We start from the raw sequence: 16,310 nt of genomic DNA on the forward strand, positions 1-16,310 counted from the left end.
TCCAAATTAGCGGAAGAATGAAAAGGTAAAGAAAGACAAATGAGTGAGATATAGAGAAGGTAGAGGCAGAGCAAAGGAATAAGGTGAGGAGCAAGTAGAAGACAGGGAGAAAGATTGGTGGAGGTGAGGGGAAACGAAAGGGTAAGATGGGTTTGATAAGGGAGATTGGTTGGAAAAGATAAAAGAGAGAGAGAGAGAGAGAGAGAGAGAGAGAGAGAGAGAGAGAGAGAGAGAGAGAGAGACAGATAGACAATAAGGAAGATGAAGAAGGCACTGATAAGGGAGGAGAAGCAAAGTTGATGAGAGGAAGAAAGAAAGTAAGAGTAACATAATGAGGCAGGAAGGGGAGTGTGATTGGAAAAGAAAAAGAGAAAATGAAAAAAAAGGAAGAGTGAAAGTACTGAGGATTGGATTTATCACTAAACGAATATCGTGAAAGGACGTGAACGAGGGAGAAGTTTAAGGTGGTTGTGTAAACAAATGATGGAAAAAGAGTTGGGTGGTGGTGTGAACGAGTGCAGGAGGCGGGGTTATGGCGAGCAGAGTGAACGAGTGAAGTATAGACGTCAAAAGTAATGAAGTAAAAGACGATATGTAGAGGAGTGAGAGAGGAAAGAGCCCGTGCTATTTATGAGGAGGAGGGAGGAAGATGAAAAGTATGGAGCAATTTAGGAAGAGAGCAAGAGAAGATGAGAGATGCCTAAGAAGATAGAGAGAGAGAATTAGGGAGGTGGAGGTAGATAGGAAGAAAAGGAAAAAGGGTCTAGGGAGAGAGATTGTATTGAAGATACATACAAAGAAAGGAAGATTGAATTTCCGCAGATCTAAAATTGCAGACATGTGAAGATGAACGAGTGCAGGAGAGGGCAGGGGAAGGACTGAAGGGAGTGGGCTTACAGTGATAAACGGAGGAGGAGTGGAGCGAACAAAAACAGGAGAGGTGTCCGGGGGAGTGAAGTGAACACGAGGGATTAGAGGGAGTGGTGTAAACGAGTGTAATGGACAGTGAGGTAGATGTTTACAGTGACATGACGAAGAGGTGCTCACGCACTGTGCTGGAAGCTGTTGCTATAGCAACTCCTCCTCACACAGACACACGAGCACAACGTCGTATTAGCCGTACAGGATGCAGACACACGACGTGTTTCGCAGTCACATCTGTGATTGTATTGTAATGGTGTTAGAGTGATGAGTCTTGTGAGCCACAATATGTCTAACAATAATAGATGTTTTTCTCACCTTGTGATGTAAATTGCGGGAACGCCACGGCTTCGGATTCTGCTCACGACTACAAACCGATACATGAACAGTCTGTTCACTAGTGAGGGACATAGAATTAGTACACGAAAGCTTGGCAGGAAAAGGAATCGCAATCAGTCATCAGTTAAAAACAGACAAACGTATGCAGTGCAAGTAAGAGGATGTACCTCAGATGTACATAAAGGACGTGTCCTTAGGGGAAGGGAAGGGACGTCTACTGATGGAACTGTAGTAAAATGGATGAATGTAAGTCGCTCTTGATGAGGACCCAATCCAAATGCCATACATGTTAACGATCGATTTTTTTTTATATAACACCGCATTTTTCCCATCTAGCTCAGAAAAGTGTTTTGTTTTCCTACTCGCTCCATTCGAGCGGTCTCAGATGGATGAAACAGCACTTTTGTTCATAGGTGAACACGCTAAATGATCTCAGACCATTTTATAATGACCCACACGAGAACCGTACTCAGACCATCTCCAGAGGTTCGTGTGTGTGGTTCAGGTCGTGGTCACCTTGATGTGTGTGTTGTGAAAATAAAGTGGTCTCAGTCCGCTTCACATTTGCTTCACCTGTATGTTGGTGCACGTATTGTACGTATAAGGCTCCAGTTTTTGTCACCTGACAGAAGCTGGATCACTAATGACTGTCCATGGGGTCCCACTGTGAAGTCAGCAGTATGTCACGTGCTACACTGAGTGACTCGTGCAGGCAGTTTTTTTTTTATTGAACTTAACAGATAAATCCAAACAGATGGATTCAAAAACACGCTGTGATTAAGGAACTGGACTACACAGGCTAAGGAACAGGCTGTGGTCAAACGTGGCAAAATGAAGCTAAACAGTCAAAAATGAGGCAAGGTCAAAGTAGTAGGTCTCTTCAGAAGTGGAATGAAAGTGTGTGGAAGTGTGTGATGTGTGTGCTGTGTGTGCGGTGTGTGTGCTGTATGTGCTGTGTGCTGTGTGTGCTGTGTGATGTGTGTGCTGTGTGATGTGTGTGCTGTGTGTGATGTGTGTGCTGTGTGCTGTGTGTGATGTGTGTGCTGTGTGTGATGTGTGTGCTGTGTGTGATGTGTGTGCTGTGTGTGATGTGTGCTGTGTGCTGTGTGTGTGATGTGTGTGCTGTGTGATGTGTGTGCTGTGTGTGAAGTGTGCTGTGTGTGATGTGTGCTGTGTGTGATGTGTTTGCTGTGTGTTATGTGTGTGCTGTATGTGCTGTATGTGCTGTGTGTGCTGTGTGTGCTGTATGTGCTGTGTGTGATGTGTGTGATGTGTGTGCTGCGTGTGCTGTATGTGCTGTGTGTGCTGTGTGTGATGTGTGTGCTGTGTGTGATGTGTGTGATGTGTGTGCTGTGTGTGCTGTATGTGCTGTGTGTGATGTGTGTGATGTGTGTGTTGTGTGTGTTGTGTGTGATGTGTGTGCTGTGTGTGATGTGTGTGATGTGTGTGCTGTGTGTGTTGTGTGTGATGTGTGTGCTGTGTGATGTGTGTGCTGTGTGATGTGTGTGCTGTGTGTGATGTGTGTGATGTGTAATGTGTGTGATGTGTGATGTGTGTGATGTGTGTGCTGTGTGTGATGTGTGTGCTTTGTGTGCTGTATGTGCTGTGTGTGATGTGTGTGCTGTGTGTGCTGTGTGTGATATGTGTGATGTGTGTGATGTGTGTGCTGTGTGATGTGTGCTGTGTGTGATGTGTGCTGTGTGTGTGATGTGTGTGCTGTGTGATGTGTGTGCTGTGTGTGAAGTGTGCTGTGTGTGATGTGTGCTGTGTGTGATGTGTGATGTGTGTGCTGTGTGTTATGTGTGTGCTGTGTGCTGTATGTGCTGTATGTGCTGTGTGTGATGTGTGTGCTATGTGTGCTGTGTGTGATGTGTGTGATGTGTGTGTTGTGTGTGTTGTGTGTGATGTGTGTGATGTGTGATGTGTGCTGTGTGTGATGTGTGTGATGTGTGTGCTGTGTGTGTTGTGTGTGATGTGTGTGCTCTGTGATGTGTGTGCTGTGTGATGTGTGTGCTGTGTGTGATGTGTGTGATGTGTAATGTGTGTGATGTGTGTGATGTGTGTGATGTGTGCGCTGTGTGTGATGTGTGTGCTTTGTGTGCTGTATGTGCTGTGTGTGATGTGTGTGCTGTGTGTGATGTGTGTGCTGTGTGTGTTGTGTGTGTTGTGTGTGCTGTGTGTGCTGTGTGATGTGTGTGCTGTGTGTGATGTGTGTGATGTGTGTGATGTGTGTGATGTGTGTGCTGTGTGTGTGTGTGTGTGTAATGTGTGTGTGTGTGTGTGTGTGTGTGTGTGTGTGTGTGTGTGTGTGTGTGTGTGTGTGTTTATAGCTTTATATGTGTTTATATGTACATATATTATATATACATGTGTTTATAGCTGCTCTGTGACAATGTCCATAGTTAAAATGCTTTGAAGTTAAATTTAATTGAATTAAACGAATGCTAAAATCATGGTCTAGTTATAGCTGATAACTGAGACGTCACATCAAAGCAGGTGGATGTAGACCACTCACCCACCACTTTCTTACTCTATAATTAGTTATAGCCGTCTGTTTTAAGTCTCTCTCTCTCTCTCTCTCTCTCATTACAGATGATGCTAAACCCCAGTCCAGCGGTAGACACACTTCTGTGATGTTAGGCAGTCTCCTTGATGACCACCTCTGGCATTCTGTCCTCATAGAGCGTTTCAACAAGCAGGTGAACTTCACAGTAGACAAAGACACACAGCACTTTCGTACACAAGGTCAGGAGGACTCTCTGGAGGTAGACTACGAGGTAAGGACCACCACCCCACTAACTGCTTTATGCTTTCTGGTTTAATTATCTTTTACAGATGAAAGAATGATCGTTGGATTTGGTTTAGTCAAAGCACAACCAAAACCTGCTAGTTTATAACTCCTTTATATTGGCCTTAATACGCAAGGATTTTCATCTTGAGTCAATTAAATCAAACACATTGCACTTGCTTTGTCTTTTAATTCGAGCCAATTAAATCTCCTTTAGTCACATTTAGTTACCATGTTGTCAAGAAAGTCAGATGAAACTTGTAAATGTGAATCTTCACTCACTCATCTGTCAGCTTGTGATTGAACGTCACTGAGCAGACGTGAGATCAGAGCAGGTTTGTTTTTGTAATATGGTGCTCTACCCTCTACTCTCTACTACTCTCTACTGTCTACTCTCTACTCTCTACTCTCTACTCTCTACTACTCTCTACTGTCTACTCTCTACTCACTACTCTCTACTGTCTACTCTGTACTCACTACTCACTACTCACTACTCTCTACTGTCTACTCACTACTCATTACTCTCTACTGTCTACTACTCTCTACTCTCTACTACTCACTACTCTGTACTACTCTCTACTCCCCCTGCTCTCTACTCTCTACTACTCACTACTCTGTACTACTCTCTACTCACTACTCGCTACTACTCTCTACTCACTACTCACTACTCTCTACTACTCTCTACTCTCTACTACTCTCTACTGTCTACTCTGTACTCACTACTCACTACTACTCTCTACTCACTACTACTCTCTACTGTCTACTCTCTACTCACTACTCACTACTACTCTCTACTCACTACTCTCTACTCACTACTACTCTCTACTGTCTACTCTCTACTCCTCTCTACTACTCTCTACTCTCTACTACTCTCTACTACTCTCTACTACTCACTACTCTGTACTACTCTCTGTTCTCTACCCCCTGCTCTCTACTCTCTACTACTCACTACTCTGTACTACTCTCTACTCACTACTCGCTACTACTCCCTACTCTCTACTACTCTCTACTCACTACTCTCTACTCACTACTCTTTGCTACTCTCTACTACTCTCTACTCACTACTACTCTCTACTCACTACTCTCTACTCACTACTACTCTCTACTCACTACTCACTACTCTTTGCTACTCTCTACTCTCTACTACTCTCTACTACTCTCTACTCACTACTCTCTACTACTCTCTACTACTCTCTACTACCCTCTACTCTACTCTCTACTACTCTTTACTACCCTCTACTCTCTACTCACTACCCTCTACTCTCTACTCTCTACTTCTCTCTCTCCCCTACTTTCTACTACCCCCCGCTCTCTAATACCCCCCGCTCTCTACCCTCTACTCTTTACTACTCTCTCCTCTCTACTAGCCCCCGCTCCCTACCCTCTACTCTCTACTACTCTCTACTACTATCTACTCTCTACTACTCTCTACTGTCTACTCTCTACTCACTGCTCACTACTCACTCCTCTCTACTGTCTACTCTCTACTCACTAGTCTCTACTACTCTATACTCTCTACTCACTACTCTCTACTACTCTCTACTACTCTCTGTTCTCTACCACCTGCTCTCTACTCACTACTCTCTACTACTCTCTACTCACTACTCTCTACTACTCTCTACTACCCTCTACTCTACTCTCTACTACTCTCTACTACTCTCTACTCACTACTCTCTACTACCCTCTACTCTCTACTTCTCTCTCCTCTCTACTTTCTACTACCCCCTGCTCTCTAATACTTTCTACCCTCTACTCTTTACTACTCTCTCCTCTCTACTAGCCCCCGCTCTCTACCCTCTACTCTCTACTACTCTCTACTACTCTCTACTCTCTACTGTCTACTCTCTACTCACTACTCTCTACTGTCTACTCACTACTCACTACTCATTACTCTCTACTGTCTACTACTCTCTACTCTCTACTACTCACTACTCTCTACTACTCTCTACTCACTACTCTCTACTACTCTCTACTGTCTACTCTCTACTACCCTCTACGCTACTCTCTACTACTCTCTACTACCCTCTACTCTCTACTCACTACTCTCTACTACCCTCTACTCTCTACTTCTCTCTCCTCTCTACTTTCTACTACCCCCTGCTCTCTAATACCCCCCGCTATCTACCCTCTACTCTTTACTACTCTTTCCTCTCTACTAGCCCCCGCTCTCTACCCTCCACTCTTTACTACTCTCTCCTCTCTACTACCCCCCTGCTCTCTACCCTCTACTCTTTACTACTCTCTCCTCTCTACTTTCTACTACCCCCGCTCTCCACTATTCCCTGCTCTTTACTACTCTCTCCTCTGCACTCTCTGCTCTATACTACCCCCTGCTCTCTACCCTCTACTCTTTACTACTCTCTCCTCTCTACTCTCTAATTTCTACTACCCCCTGCTCTCTACTACTCTCTGCTCTCTACCACTCTCCGCTCTCTGCTCTCTACCCTCTGTTCTCTACTTTCTACTACTATCTGCTCTCTATTCTGTGCTCTATACTGTCTGCTCTCTAGTCCCTACTTTGTCTTGCCAATGTTGCAGGATTGCAGACCATAACACCAAAACCTTACTGACAGTTAAATAGTGCTTGAGTGTTCAAATTCCACTCGCAATTTCTGAAGCAATCCTGCACCAGTCTGTTACGTATCGATTCCATTAAAACAGCAATCAGCTAGAAGTAAAGTGGAAGGAAAGAGAAACAATGTTGAAAACCTATTAAATCATCTTCTATTCTTCTGCCATTCTACCAAATAATGTCTGTTATACATTTTAGAAATGTGTAATTGTAAAGGGGTAATAATCTCAAGTCCCAATCTCATCTTTCCATCCATCCATCCATCTGTCCATTCATTCATCTACCCATCTGTCTGTGCATCCACCAAACCACCTCAAAAAATAACGTTCATCAATCCATCCATCCGTCTATCAATTTATTAATTCTATTCATTCAATTTGTTCCATTCATCCACTCATCTGTCCGTCCATCCAAACATGCATTCATTTATAGTTATGTTTTATTTCAGAGTTGATTATGTTCATAGGAAAACAGGAAAAGAAAAAAAAACATATTTACCATCAACAGTGTTTTTGTCTACTGTACTTTACTCCAAAATATATTCATCTCTGAAAATAAAGGAGTCATTGTAATTCAGAAGAGGACTTTTGGCCTTTAAATGTTCCACACAGGATATATGAAAAGCAGCTCAAAATTGCAGTCAAAGCAGTTGTTAGTACGGCAACAAGAATACTGCAGTCGTTTAGATGACATACCGTCTCACCTTACATACCTCAGAGATACTGGAATTGGTCATTCTTACAACTTTTATTGGTTTTTGTTTTTTATTTTGTTTGAATTTTTCCAGCACAGGAAATATTTCGTCCCTGGGCAAAAACCAACCAACCCACCCACCCACCCACACACCCATCCACCCATCCATCCATCCATCCATCCATCCATCCCTTTTCTATTTTACTTCTTTATTCTTTGTGCTTCCATTTTGTTTCATTTTTCCAGGAAATATATTGTAGCTTTGGGGGCACGGTGGCTTAGTGATTAGCACGTTCGCCTCACACCTCCAGGGTTATGGGTTCGATTCCCACCTCCGCCTTGTGTGTGGAGTTTGCATGTTCTCCCCGTGCCTTGGGGGTTTCCTCCGGGTACTCCGGTTTCCTCCCCCGGTCCAAAGACATGCATGGTAGGTTGATTGACATCTCTGGAAAATTGTCCATAGTGTGTGAGTGAATGAGAGAGTGTGTGTGTGTGTGTGTGTGTGTGTGTGTGTGTGTGTGTGTGTGCCCTGTGATGGGTTGGCACTCCGTCCAGGGTGTATCCTGCCTCGATGCCCGATGACCCGAGAAGTTCAGATAAGCGGTAGAAAATGAATGAATATTGTATCTGGTTAAAACATCCATCCATCAACATCTTGAAATGAGCTTTTCCTTTTCCTAAATAATGCACAATTCACCACTATGTTTCTAACATTTTATGGAAAAAAGCACCGCATTACGCATTTTACTGTGTGAAATGGGTTCTCACTTTATTATCACCGTCTGTCTCTGTGTCATCACCTGACATGAAAGTCTGTGGCAGCAATCAGCAACACACTCATCATCTCTTCAATCTCTTCACTCCATTGAGCTCTGCCAGGCCTCCGTTCGTTCACTCCTTTCTGTTCTTTCAGCTAAATGTCTTGTATTTCATGTCATTGTGCCATCAGTAGACACGACTGAACTAATGAAGCTTACTGTACGTCCATTTCATTTAATCTTCTTCGACTTCTTGATATACATTTTGGGAGACTAACTTTATTTACAGTGTTTCTTAACCCGGCTTCTTTACACTACAATTATTTTATAGACGTTGCCTCATTAATTAAATCAGTTGCATCTGTCTGTGTTTGTCAACCCAAGCTTAGTTTTGGAGGAATTCCTCTGCCAGGCAAACCTGGTACTTTTTTGAGGGAGAATTTTCACGGCTGCTTGGAGAACCTCTACTACAACGGAGTCAACATCATCGACATGGCCAAAAGACGCAAACCTCAGATCTACACCGTGGTAAGATGCCTGGGGTTGTTACTGTTAGTTTATTGACAGCATGAAGAGAATTGTGTGTGTGTGTGTGTGTGGTGTGTGTGTGTGTGTGTGGTGTGTATGTGCATGTGTGTGAGTGTGTGTGTTTGGTGTGTGTGTGTGTGTGTGTGTGTGTGTGTGTGTGTGTGTGTGTGTGTGTGTGTGTGTGTGTGTGTGTGTGAGTGTGTATGTGTGTGTGTGTGTGTGTGTGTGTGTGTGTGTGTGCATGTGTGTAAATGTATTAAGGACGGTTGTTTTATTGACAGCATGTTAGAAAGAGAATTGTGTGTGTGTGTGTTTGTGTGTGTGGTGTGTGTGTGTGTGTGTGTGTGTGTGTGTGTGTGTGTGTGTGTGTGTGTGTGTGTGTGTGTGTGTGTGTGTGTGTGTGTGTGTGTGTGTGTGTGTGTGTGTGTGTGTAAATGTAAGATGGTTGTGTTATGGCAGTTAGTATGTGTGACCTCTCAGTTAGTGAGATCCACACACTGCTTAATTGCTGTGATAGTTTTTTCTGTCACTATAATCAAGTGACAGAAAAGTTCAGAGTGTGTGAGTGTGTGTGTGTGTGTGTGTGTGTGTGCATGTGTGCGTGTGTGTGTGTGCGCGTGTGAGTGTGTGTGTGTGTGTGTGAGAGAGAATAGAGACACAGTTGTTATTTGTATGTAAGTGTAAAGTGCCCTTTCTGTGTGCAATTACCAGAATACTAAGACGTGGTGTTCTTGCTCTTACTTTCTCTCGCTCTTCTCTTCCTCTTTATTAGACATCTTTTTTTGTTTCTGAAAAGCTCCATTACTTTTAACTTTAGTAGCTTGTAAAAGCTGCTGATCCTTTTATTTGTTCCAAGCTCCAGCACTTATATGCAAGTCCTAAATTTTGACATTTGGCAGTCAGTCGTAAACTTTAGGCAGTTTGTGTACTTAATTACCGGCCTTGAGAATGTCTCAGCAAACATACAGCCTTAGGACACGAGCAGTGAATAACCGAACCGTTCAGACTGTTGAACTGCGTGAGGAGTTAACGCTGTGACACTGGACACATTTCTTCTTTTTTTTTTTCCTTATCACTGTCGACTTTACGCCCACACGCCAATCTATTTTCTCCATATGCCTCTGCTTTTTAGATCCTCTTATGAATTTACACTTTTAATTGTACTTGTAGCTGCCATGTTATGATGGATGTCTGTTCTTCTTCTTTTAAAGAAAAAAAAAACATCTAACTCGTACCTTGACCTTTTCTCAGATTATTTCTGTCATGATGCTCTGTTTACTCTTTCTTTTATCTTCTATCTGTTCTTTGTTTCAGGGTAACGTGACTTTCTCATGCTCTGATTCGCAGCCAGTGGCTGTAACGTTTTTAAGTGCCACCGATAGTTTTCTGGCTTTGCCGACCGATTGGGCAGCAGAAGGTCTGTCCGTACGGCTCCAGTTCCGTACGTGGAATCAAGACGGCTGTTTGCTTACTGTTCCACTGACTCGGGGCCCGAAGTCATCATCTCTCACCCTGCAGTTTAGCAGGGGTTTATTCCTGCTCACCGTGAGAGGAATCCCACAAGGCACGGCTCAAATCGGCACCGGTGAGAAGAAAATTACATCTGTGAAATCTGTTAAATCATCCACTTCCACATTAATTTTTGAAGTTATGAAAACTTGTCTTTGTTCTCATTTTTAGTTTAAAAAATGTAAATGCAAATGTAAATGCACTTAATTAGGAGAACTGCTTAATCATCCAAGTAGCCAATCATAAAGAGCTTTGTTTATTAAAGGTGGGGTCTGCGTTGTTGGAGAAATGCTTCAGAAAACTGAGTCAGGCCGAATAATAAACAAAATTCAAAACAATCAAAACAAACATGTAGCCAATGAGCAGAAAGAGGCATGTCTTGTCAATATGCAGAGGAGAGAGTGTTCAGTGCGCATGTGTGACATTAGCAGAAAGCGGTTTTAACATTGACATGGAGGATAAAAACAAAGAAAGAAAGAGAAGAAAGACTTACGATAAGGCAAGAAGTAGGACGTGTTAATATAGGATCAACTTTCCAGCACTGGAGAGAACTGAAGGAGCAGGAAGTTGGACACATTCACAGGTTGGAGTTTCCCGAGTCAATAACTCCTGAGCTAAACGCTGTTTTGCTTTGTTACACAGAACTAATATATGCCTTTGTCCTTTACATGATTATGCTTGTGTGTCATTTTTGCTTGTTTGTTTATCTACAATCGTATTGTTCTTCCCTTCAGCACGTTCCTGTCTGTTAGTCGCCCGGGTTACGTATGTATGTGTGGGCGGAGCTATCGATACAGAGGTGGGACCCATTTGGGTTAGGGGCGTGTTTGTTTTGGTGATTTCAAATGTCAACAGTTTCTTTCAAACAACGGAGACCCCACCTTTATATTGAGCATAATTTCATTGTTTTTCAGTGGATTTTTACACACAGCAGTTTCTACAGTCTAATATGGATCGCATTTAATGCTGATATCTCATGTGTGTTCTGTGCAGAAGGACCAGGTTTGTGTGACGGACAGTGGCACTCAGTGGCAGTAGAGGTCAAGGGTCAGCAGGTCTATCTAACTGTGGACATTCAGAAACCAGTGGTTATGGAGATTACTCAGCTCACCAACAGCTTACAGAGAACAACTGTTATATTTGGAGGTACTGTCTAATTAAAAAAAACAACAACAAACTAAATTAAGATAAAAAAAAATATTTCCTGTTATTGCATCTACACTTGTTCTTGTGTTATGATTACTGCAATTGTATATGTTGTTTTATCGGTAAAGTTTGTACTGTAGAGTAAAATGATTTTTTACACTGTTCTAAACTGTGTTTATCGTCCTGTTAAAAATGTACAAATGCTCTCTGTATCGCCGATGTCCACCAGTTTAAATCGACTGCACACACACACAAAAGCACCCGTATCGATGATTCATTCCAGACTGACTTGTTCTTTGACAAATTGCCCTGACCTGTTGGATGCTGGCAGGAAAATGAGTTAGAAATCACCTCAGTATTGTGTTTGGACTAAGCAACAAAGACATTTTCAGTGTAGCTGCTTCTTTAGTTAAATCAGTTATAGTTAATTCCCCTAATAGTTTGTCTGTCTGATAAAGTGGAAGTTATTATGTTAGGACAATTAAAATTATTATAATTATTTAGGACAATGTAAAACTGCTCTTCCTCCAATTTTTTGACCCACAGCAGGTCATTTTTTTATTTTTTTATTTTGGTATTATTCCTTAGTCTTTAACAAATGCTGCATATAATTAAAACCACTTTGTGAAACTAAAATCTTTGGTTCTTACAAAGAAATCAACTCATTCCTGCAAATAAGCTGTACTGAGTAATCTTTCCCGAACCTTCATCGTCTAAATTAAATCCTTTAAGTCTCTCAGCTCGAAATCTGACAGTGTGATTGTGCTAACATCTGTATCACATCTGTCCTGTATTCGGATGTTTCCTTTTCCTTAAAGCAGGATTTATTTGCTCAGGCTTCTCACTCTGATGTTGTGTTGTTGCAGGCTGCCCCGTATCACACTATGACCTTGGCTGTGAGAAACCTCACACCGGATATCAGGGCTGCCTTCGTCTCATCTTCATCAACAACCGACCTATCGGCCTCAGTAGAACACAACAATCGAAACAAACGAACTTTAGTGAGCTCAGCTTTGACATCTGCAGTATCCGTGACAGGTCCGAATTCATGGTTTTCACAAATAAGTCACAGTTTTTAAAAGACCTCTTAGATAAAATCTTATTACAGAATGTGTGTGTGTGTGTGTGTGTGTGTGTGTGTGTGTGTGTGTGTGTGTGTGTGTGTGTGTGTGTGTGTGTGTGTGTTTGTGTGTGTGTTTGTGTGTGTGTGTCAGGGTGGGCCGGAAGGGAGGACTCAAATGCAGGACGCCGATGTACATAATAAAAGTCTTTAATGAGCTTGAGAAAATAATCAGACAAGGCAGACAAACACTCAGCGTAAAAAGACCAGTCTGTAGTCCAGTACAGAGGCAGGGAGGGTAATACAGGGCAGGCAAAAACACAGAAACCAGAAACAAACGCACATGGCCAAAAGTCCGGGCTGGATCCTGACAATGTGTATGTTTGTGTGTGTGTGTATATATGTGTGTGTGTTTGGGTGTGTGTGTATTTTTGTGGGGATGTGTGTGTGTTTGTGTGTATGGGTATGTGTGTACTTATGTGTGTATGAGTGTTTGTGTGTGTGTTTGTGCATGTGTGTTTGTGTGTGTGTGTGCGTGTGTGTGTTTGTGTGTGTGTATAAGTGTGTGTATGTTTGTTTGGGTGTGTGTATAAGTGTGTGTATGTTTGTTTGGGTGTGTGTGTGTGTGTGTGTGTGTGTGTGTGTGTGTGTGTGTGTGTGTGTGTGTGTGTGTGTGTGTGTCTGTTTGTATAAGTGTGTGTGTATGTTTGTTTGGGTACAGTATGTGTGCATATGTATGTGTGTGTATGAGTATATGAGTGTGTGTATGTCTGTGTGTGCTTATGTGTGTGTATGTTTGTGTGTGCTTATGTGTGTCTGTGTATGTGTATGAGTGTGTGTGTGCATGTGTGCGTGTGCATGTGTGTGGGTGTGCATATGTGTGTATGTGTATATGTGTGTGTGTGTGTGTGTGTGTGTGTGTGTGTGTGTGTGTAAGACTGAATCATTACATCAGAACACACTCACATATCACAATATCAGACCTGATTTAAGACTCAGGCAAACTTTTATCTTTACATTATTATATAAACTGTTCCTGATGTTTCCTTTTTTTTACAGATGTGTACCAAATTTCTGTGAACACGGTGGAGTTTGCTTCCAGTCTTGGGACCATTTCTACTGTAACTGCTCTGGAACAGGCTACACGGGCTCGACCTGCCATAACCGTGAGTTCAGCACAACCCACCTGATGCTGAATATCTTATAGTGTAACTAACTAAAAACTTTAACACTTAACACTTTAGACTATAAAGATTAGCCATGTAGTTTGTTAAAATGAGATAAAAGTTTTTTTTTAATTAGAGCTTATTTTCTTTGCTTTTTCCAGTCAACTGTCATCTGACATTTTTAATCGGTAGAAACGTGTGAACGTTGTGTCTGTGAGTCTGATGTAAACCGAGTCTGACTCTGTTGTCTCTCGGTGTGAGATGTGTGTTTTTAACTCTGTCGATGATCTCACGCTGAATTTTAGTGTTGAAGATAAACACCTTCAAATTTTAGACGATTATGAACAAATATTTGGAGAAGAAATGGGTTTGAAATCAACATTAAATATGAAGATACCTTAAAGATCTACTTTCATATGAGCCATTAACTATCACTGTGACACTGAATTAGACATGAACAAAATCAGAACTTTCTGTTTTTGTCTTCAGGTGAAAAGATTTACATGAACCTCTTCATAATCACCGTTTGCTGAAGCCGTTTCACAAACGCTCCTCTAATGTCTGAAGATGTTAGAGATGCTTGTGGAGTGATCTTAAACTTCAAGTTGTTTCATATTCACATTTTTGTACTTGTGCTCCTTTTCAGTCCACATTTGTAAATCCCTTAACAATTTTTTTTAATCACATTTTATACAACTGAGCAATTGAGGGCCTTGTTCAGGGGCCCAGTAGTGGCATCTTGGTGGAACCGGGGTTCAAACTCCCAACCTTCTAATTGGTGGTCCGATGCCTTGACCGCTAAGCTACCACATCCAAATTGACACCCTGGGCTCCCTGCATGAATTTCCAACCTATCCCTGGAACCTATAAACCAAGGAGGAGGTGCCTAATAATTCAACAGTGAACAAAACACAAACAACGGACTGTGTGCAAAATATGTAAATCTAAGATTGACAGAAATACACCATATATATTTAAGCAACTCCTACATTCATTCATTCATTCATTCATTCATTCATTCATTCATTCATTTATTCATTTTCTACCGCTTATCCGAACTTCTCGGGTCACGGGGAGCCTGTGCCTATCTCAGGCGTCATCGGGCATCGAGGCAGGATACACCCTGGACGGAGTGCCAACCCATCACAGGGCACACACACACTCTCATTCACTCACACACTCACACACTATGGACAATTTTCCAGAGATGCCAATCAACCTACCATGCATGTCTTTGGACCGGGGGAGGAAACCGGAGTACCCGGAGGAAACCCCCGAGGCACGGGGAGAACATGCAAACTCCACACACACAAGGCGAGCAACTCCTACAGTGTGCAGATAATAACACAGTGAACACACAAGAGCATCGCTCCATAGAAAGGGCACTCGATAAATACAAATGTTTAAAAAAAAATGATGTGATTTGGTCAAGAATAAAATGACACTCAAAAATGAGTGTTTTAAGCAAAGTAAATGATTTTAAAACCCTACGATTATGCTGCCTGGGGTAAAGTAGAGTTGGTCTCTGAAAGAAAATGATGGCTTCAATTTTGTTTCCCAGTCTGATAAAGAACAAACATTAAGGTTTGAATGAGCAAAAAAAAAGACATCTGAAAGGACGTCTGATCATAACTGTGCATAACTGCAAAACAGAAAACTTTATTATATAAATATTGAATACGGACAATTTGAAAACATTTATCATCTGTCACACTGACAAGATAAAGACTTGTCATGGGGATTCATTTCAAAATGGTTAGGATGAGACACTAAAATAAAGCCTTGTAAAGATTTTACTGCGATTAACGATGAACCTGATGCTCTGTCTGTGTTTCTGTACCTGTCTCTGTACGGTATCAGTTTAGAGGACGTGATGATCCAGCGGTTAAGGCGCTGGGATCTTGATCAGAAGGTCAGGGTTCGAGTCCACAAGCTGCTGAGCATCAACGTTGGGTCCTTTGGCAAGGTCCTTAAACTCACCTGCTCTGGGGGTGCCGTCCTATGGCTTGACCTTGCGCAGTGACCCCATAACCTGGGATGTGCGAATGGGGGCAGTCGTGGCCTAATGGTTAGAGAGCCTGACTTGTAACCCGAAGGTTGTGGGTTCGAGTCTCGGGCCAGCCACAACTGAGGTGCCCGTGAGCAAGGCACCGAACTCCCCGGGCGCCACAGCATAAATGGCTGCCCACTGCTCCGGGTGTGTGTGTGTGTGTGTGTGTGTGTGTTCACTGCTGTGTGTGTGTGTGTGTGTGTGCACTTTGGATGGGTCAAATGCAGAGAACAAATTCTGAGTATGGGTCACCGTACTTAGCCGTATGTCACGTCACTTTCACTTTTTTTTTTTTCACTTTATACTGATATGTGTGTTTAGTGTCACTTAAATATGTGTTTTTCTAATTAAACATGCCCCTGAAAATACTAGGAAAGACTGGGGGAAACCCCAGAGGTAGATAATGAGTTGGCCTAAACTAGAGACCTTTGAGTACCTGGCCATGTTTTTTTTTATTATTATTTGTACCAATGTACAACACTATACCACTATACTGGCCAGGCAGTTACTTTCATCCATCCATCCATCCATCCGTTTCTGTGCTCTTCATCCTAACCCTAAACCTAGGGTTGCAAGGGGACTACTTTAAAGGGTGAATTGTAAAGGTAGAGATGAGAGGCAGAAGTTCGCTAACTTCTCAGGATCTCAATCTGAGGCTCACCTCTCGTCAGCGTGAACCTTTCTGGAAATAGATAATAGATCAAATTGATATCTGTTTTGTTTTCATGCATTTACAGTATAAAGTGTTTGTAAAACTATGAAACCTGTTTTCAAGGCCAA

At 42.3% G+C, this 16,310-nt stretch overlaps 1 protein-coding gene across 2 annotated transcripts in view; it reads left to right on the forward strand.

The window, feature by feature from the left end:
• Window positions 1-16,310, forward strand: part of cntnap5l (contactin associated protein family member 5 like) — a 100,874-nt gene that overhangs the window by 57,940 nt on the left and 26,624 nt on the right. For both annotated transcript variants that reach the window (XR_003444511.2, XM_027171415.2), the window contains exons 6-11: window positions 3,853-4,037; window positions 8,456-8,599; window positions 9,914-10,184; window positions 11,102-11,254; window positions 12,121-12,292; window positions 13,374-13,480. Coding sequence is in view for 1 of the 2 variants with exons in the window: in XM_027171415.2 (XP_027027216.2) it covers window positions 3,853-4,037; window positions 8,456-8,599; window positions 9,914-10,184; window positions 11,102-11,254; window positions 12,121-12,292; window positions 13,374-13,480 (1,032 nt within the window). In the remaining variant the exon portion in view is untranslated. The remainder of the gene's footprint in view (window positions 1-3,852; window positions 4,038-8,455; window positions 8,600-9,913; window positions 10,185-11,101; window positions 11,255-12,120; window positions 12,293-13,373; window positions 13,481-16,310) is intronic.

Source organism: Tachysurus fulvidraco, chromosome 2 (assembly GCF_022655615.1).
Source record: "Tachysurus fulvidraco isolate hzauxx_2018 chromosome 2, HZAU_PFXX_2.0, whole genome shotgun sequence".
Classification (NCBI taxonomy): Eukaryota; Metazoa; Chordata; class Actinopteri; order Siluriformes; family Bagridae; genus Tachysurus; species Tachysurus fulvidraco.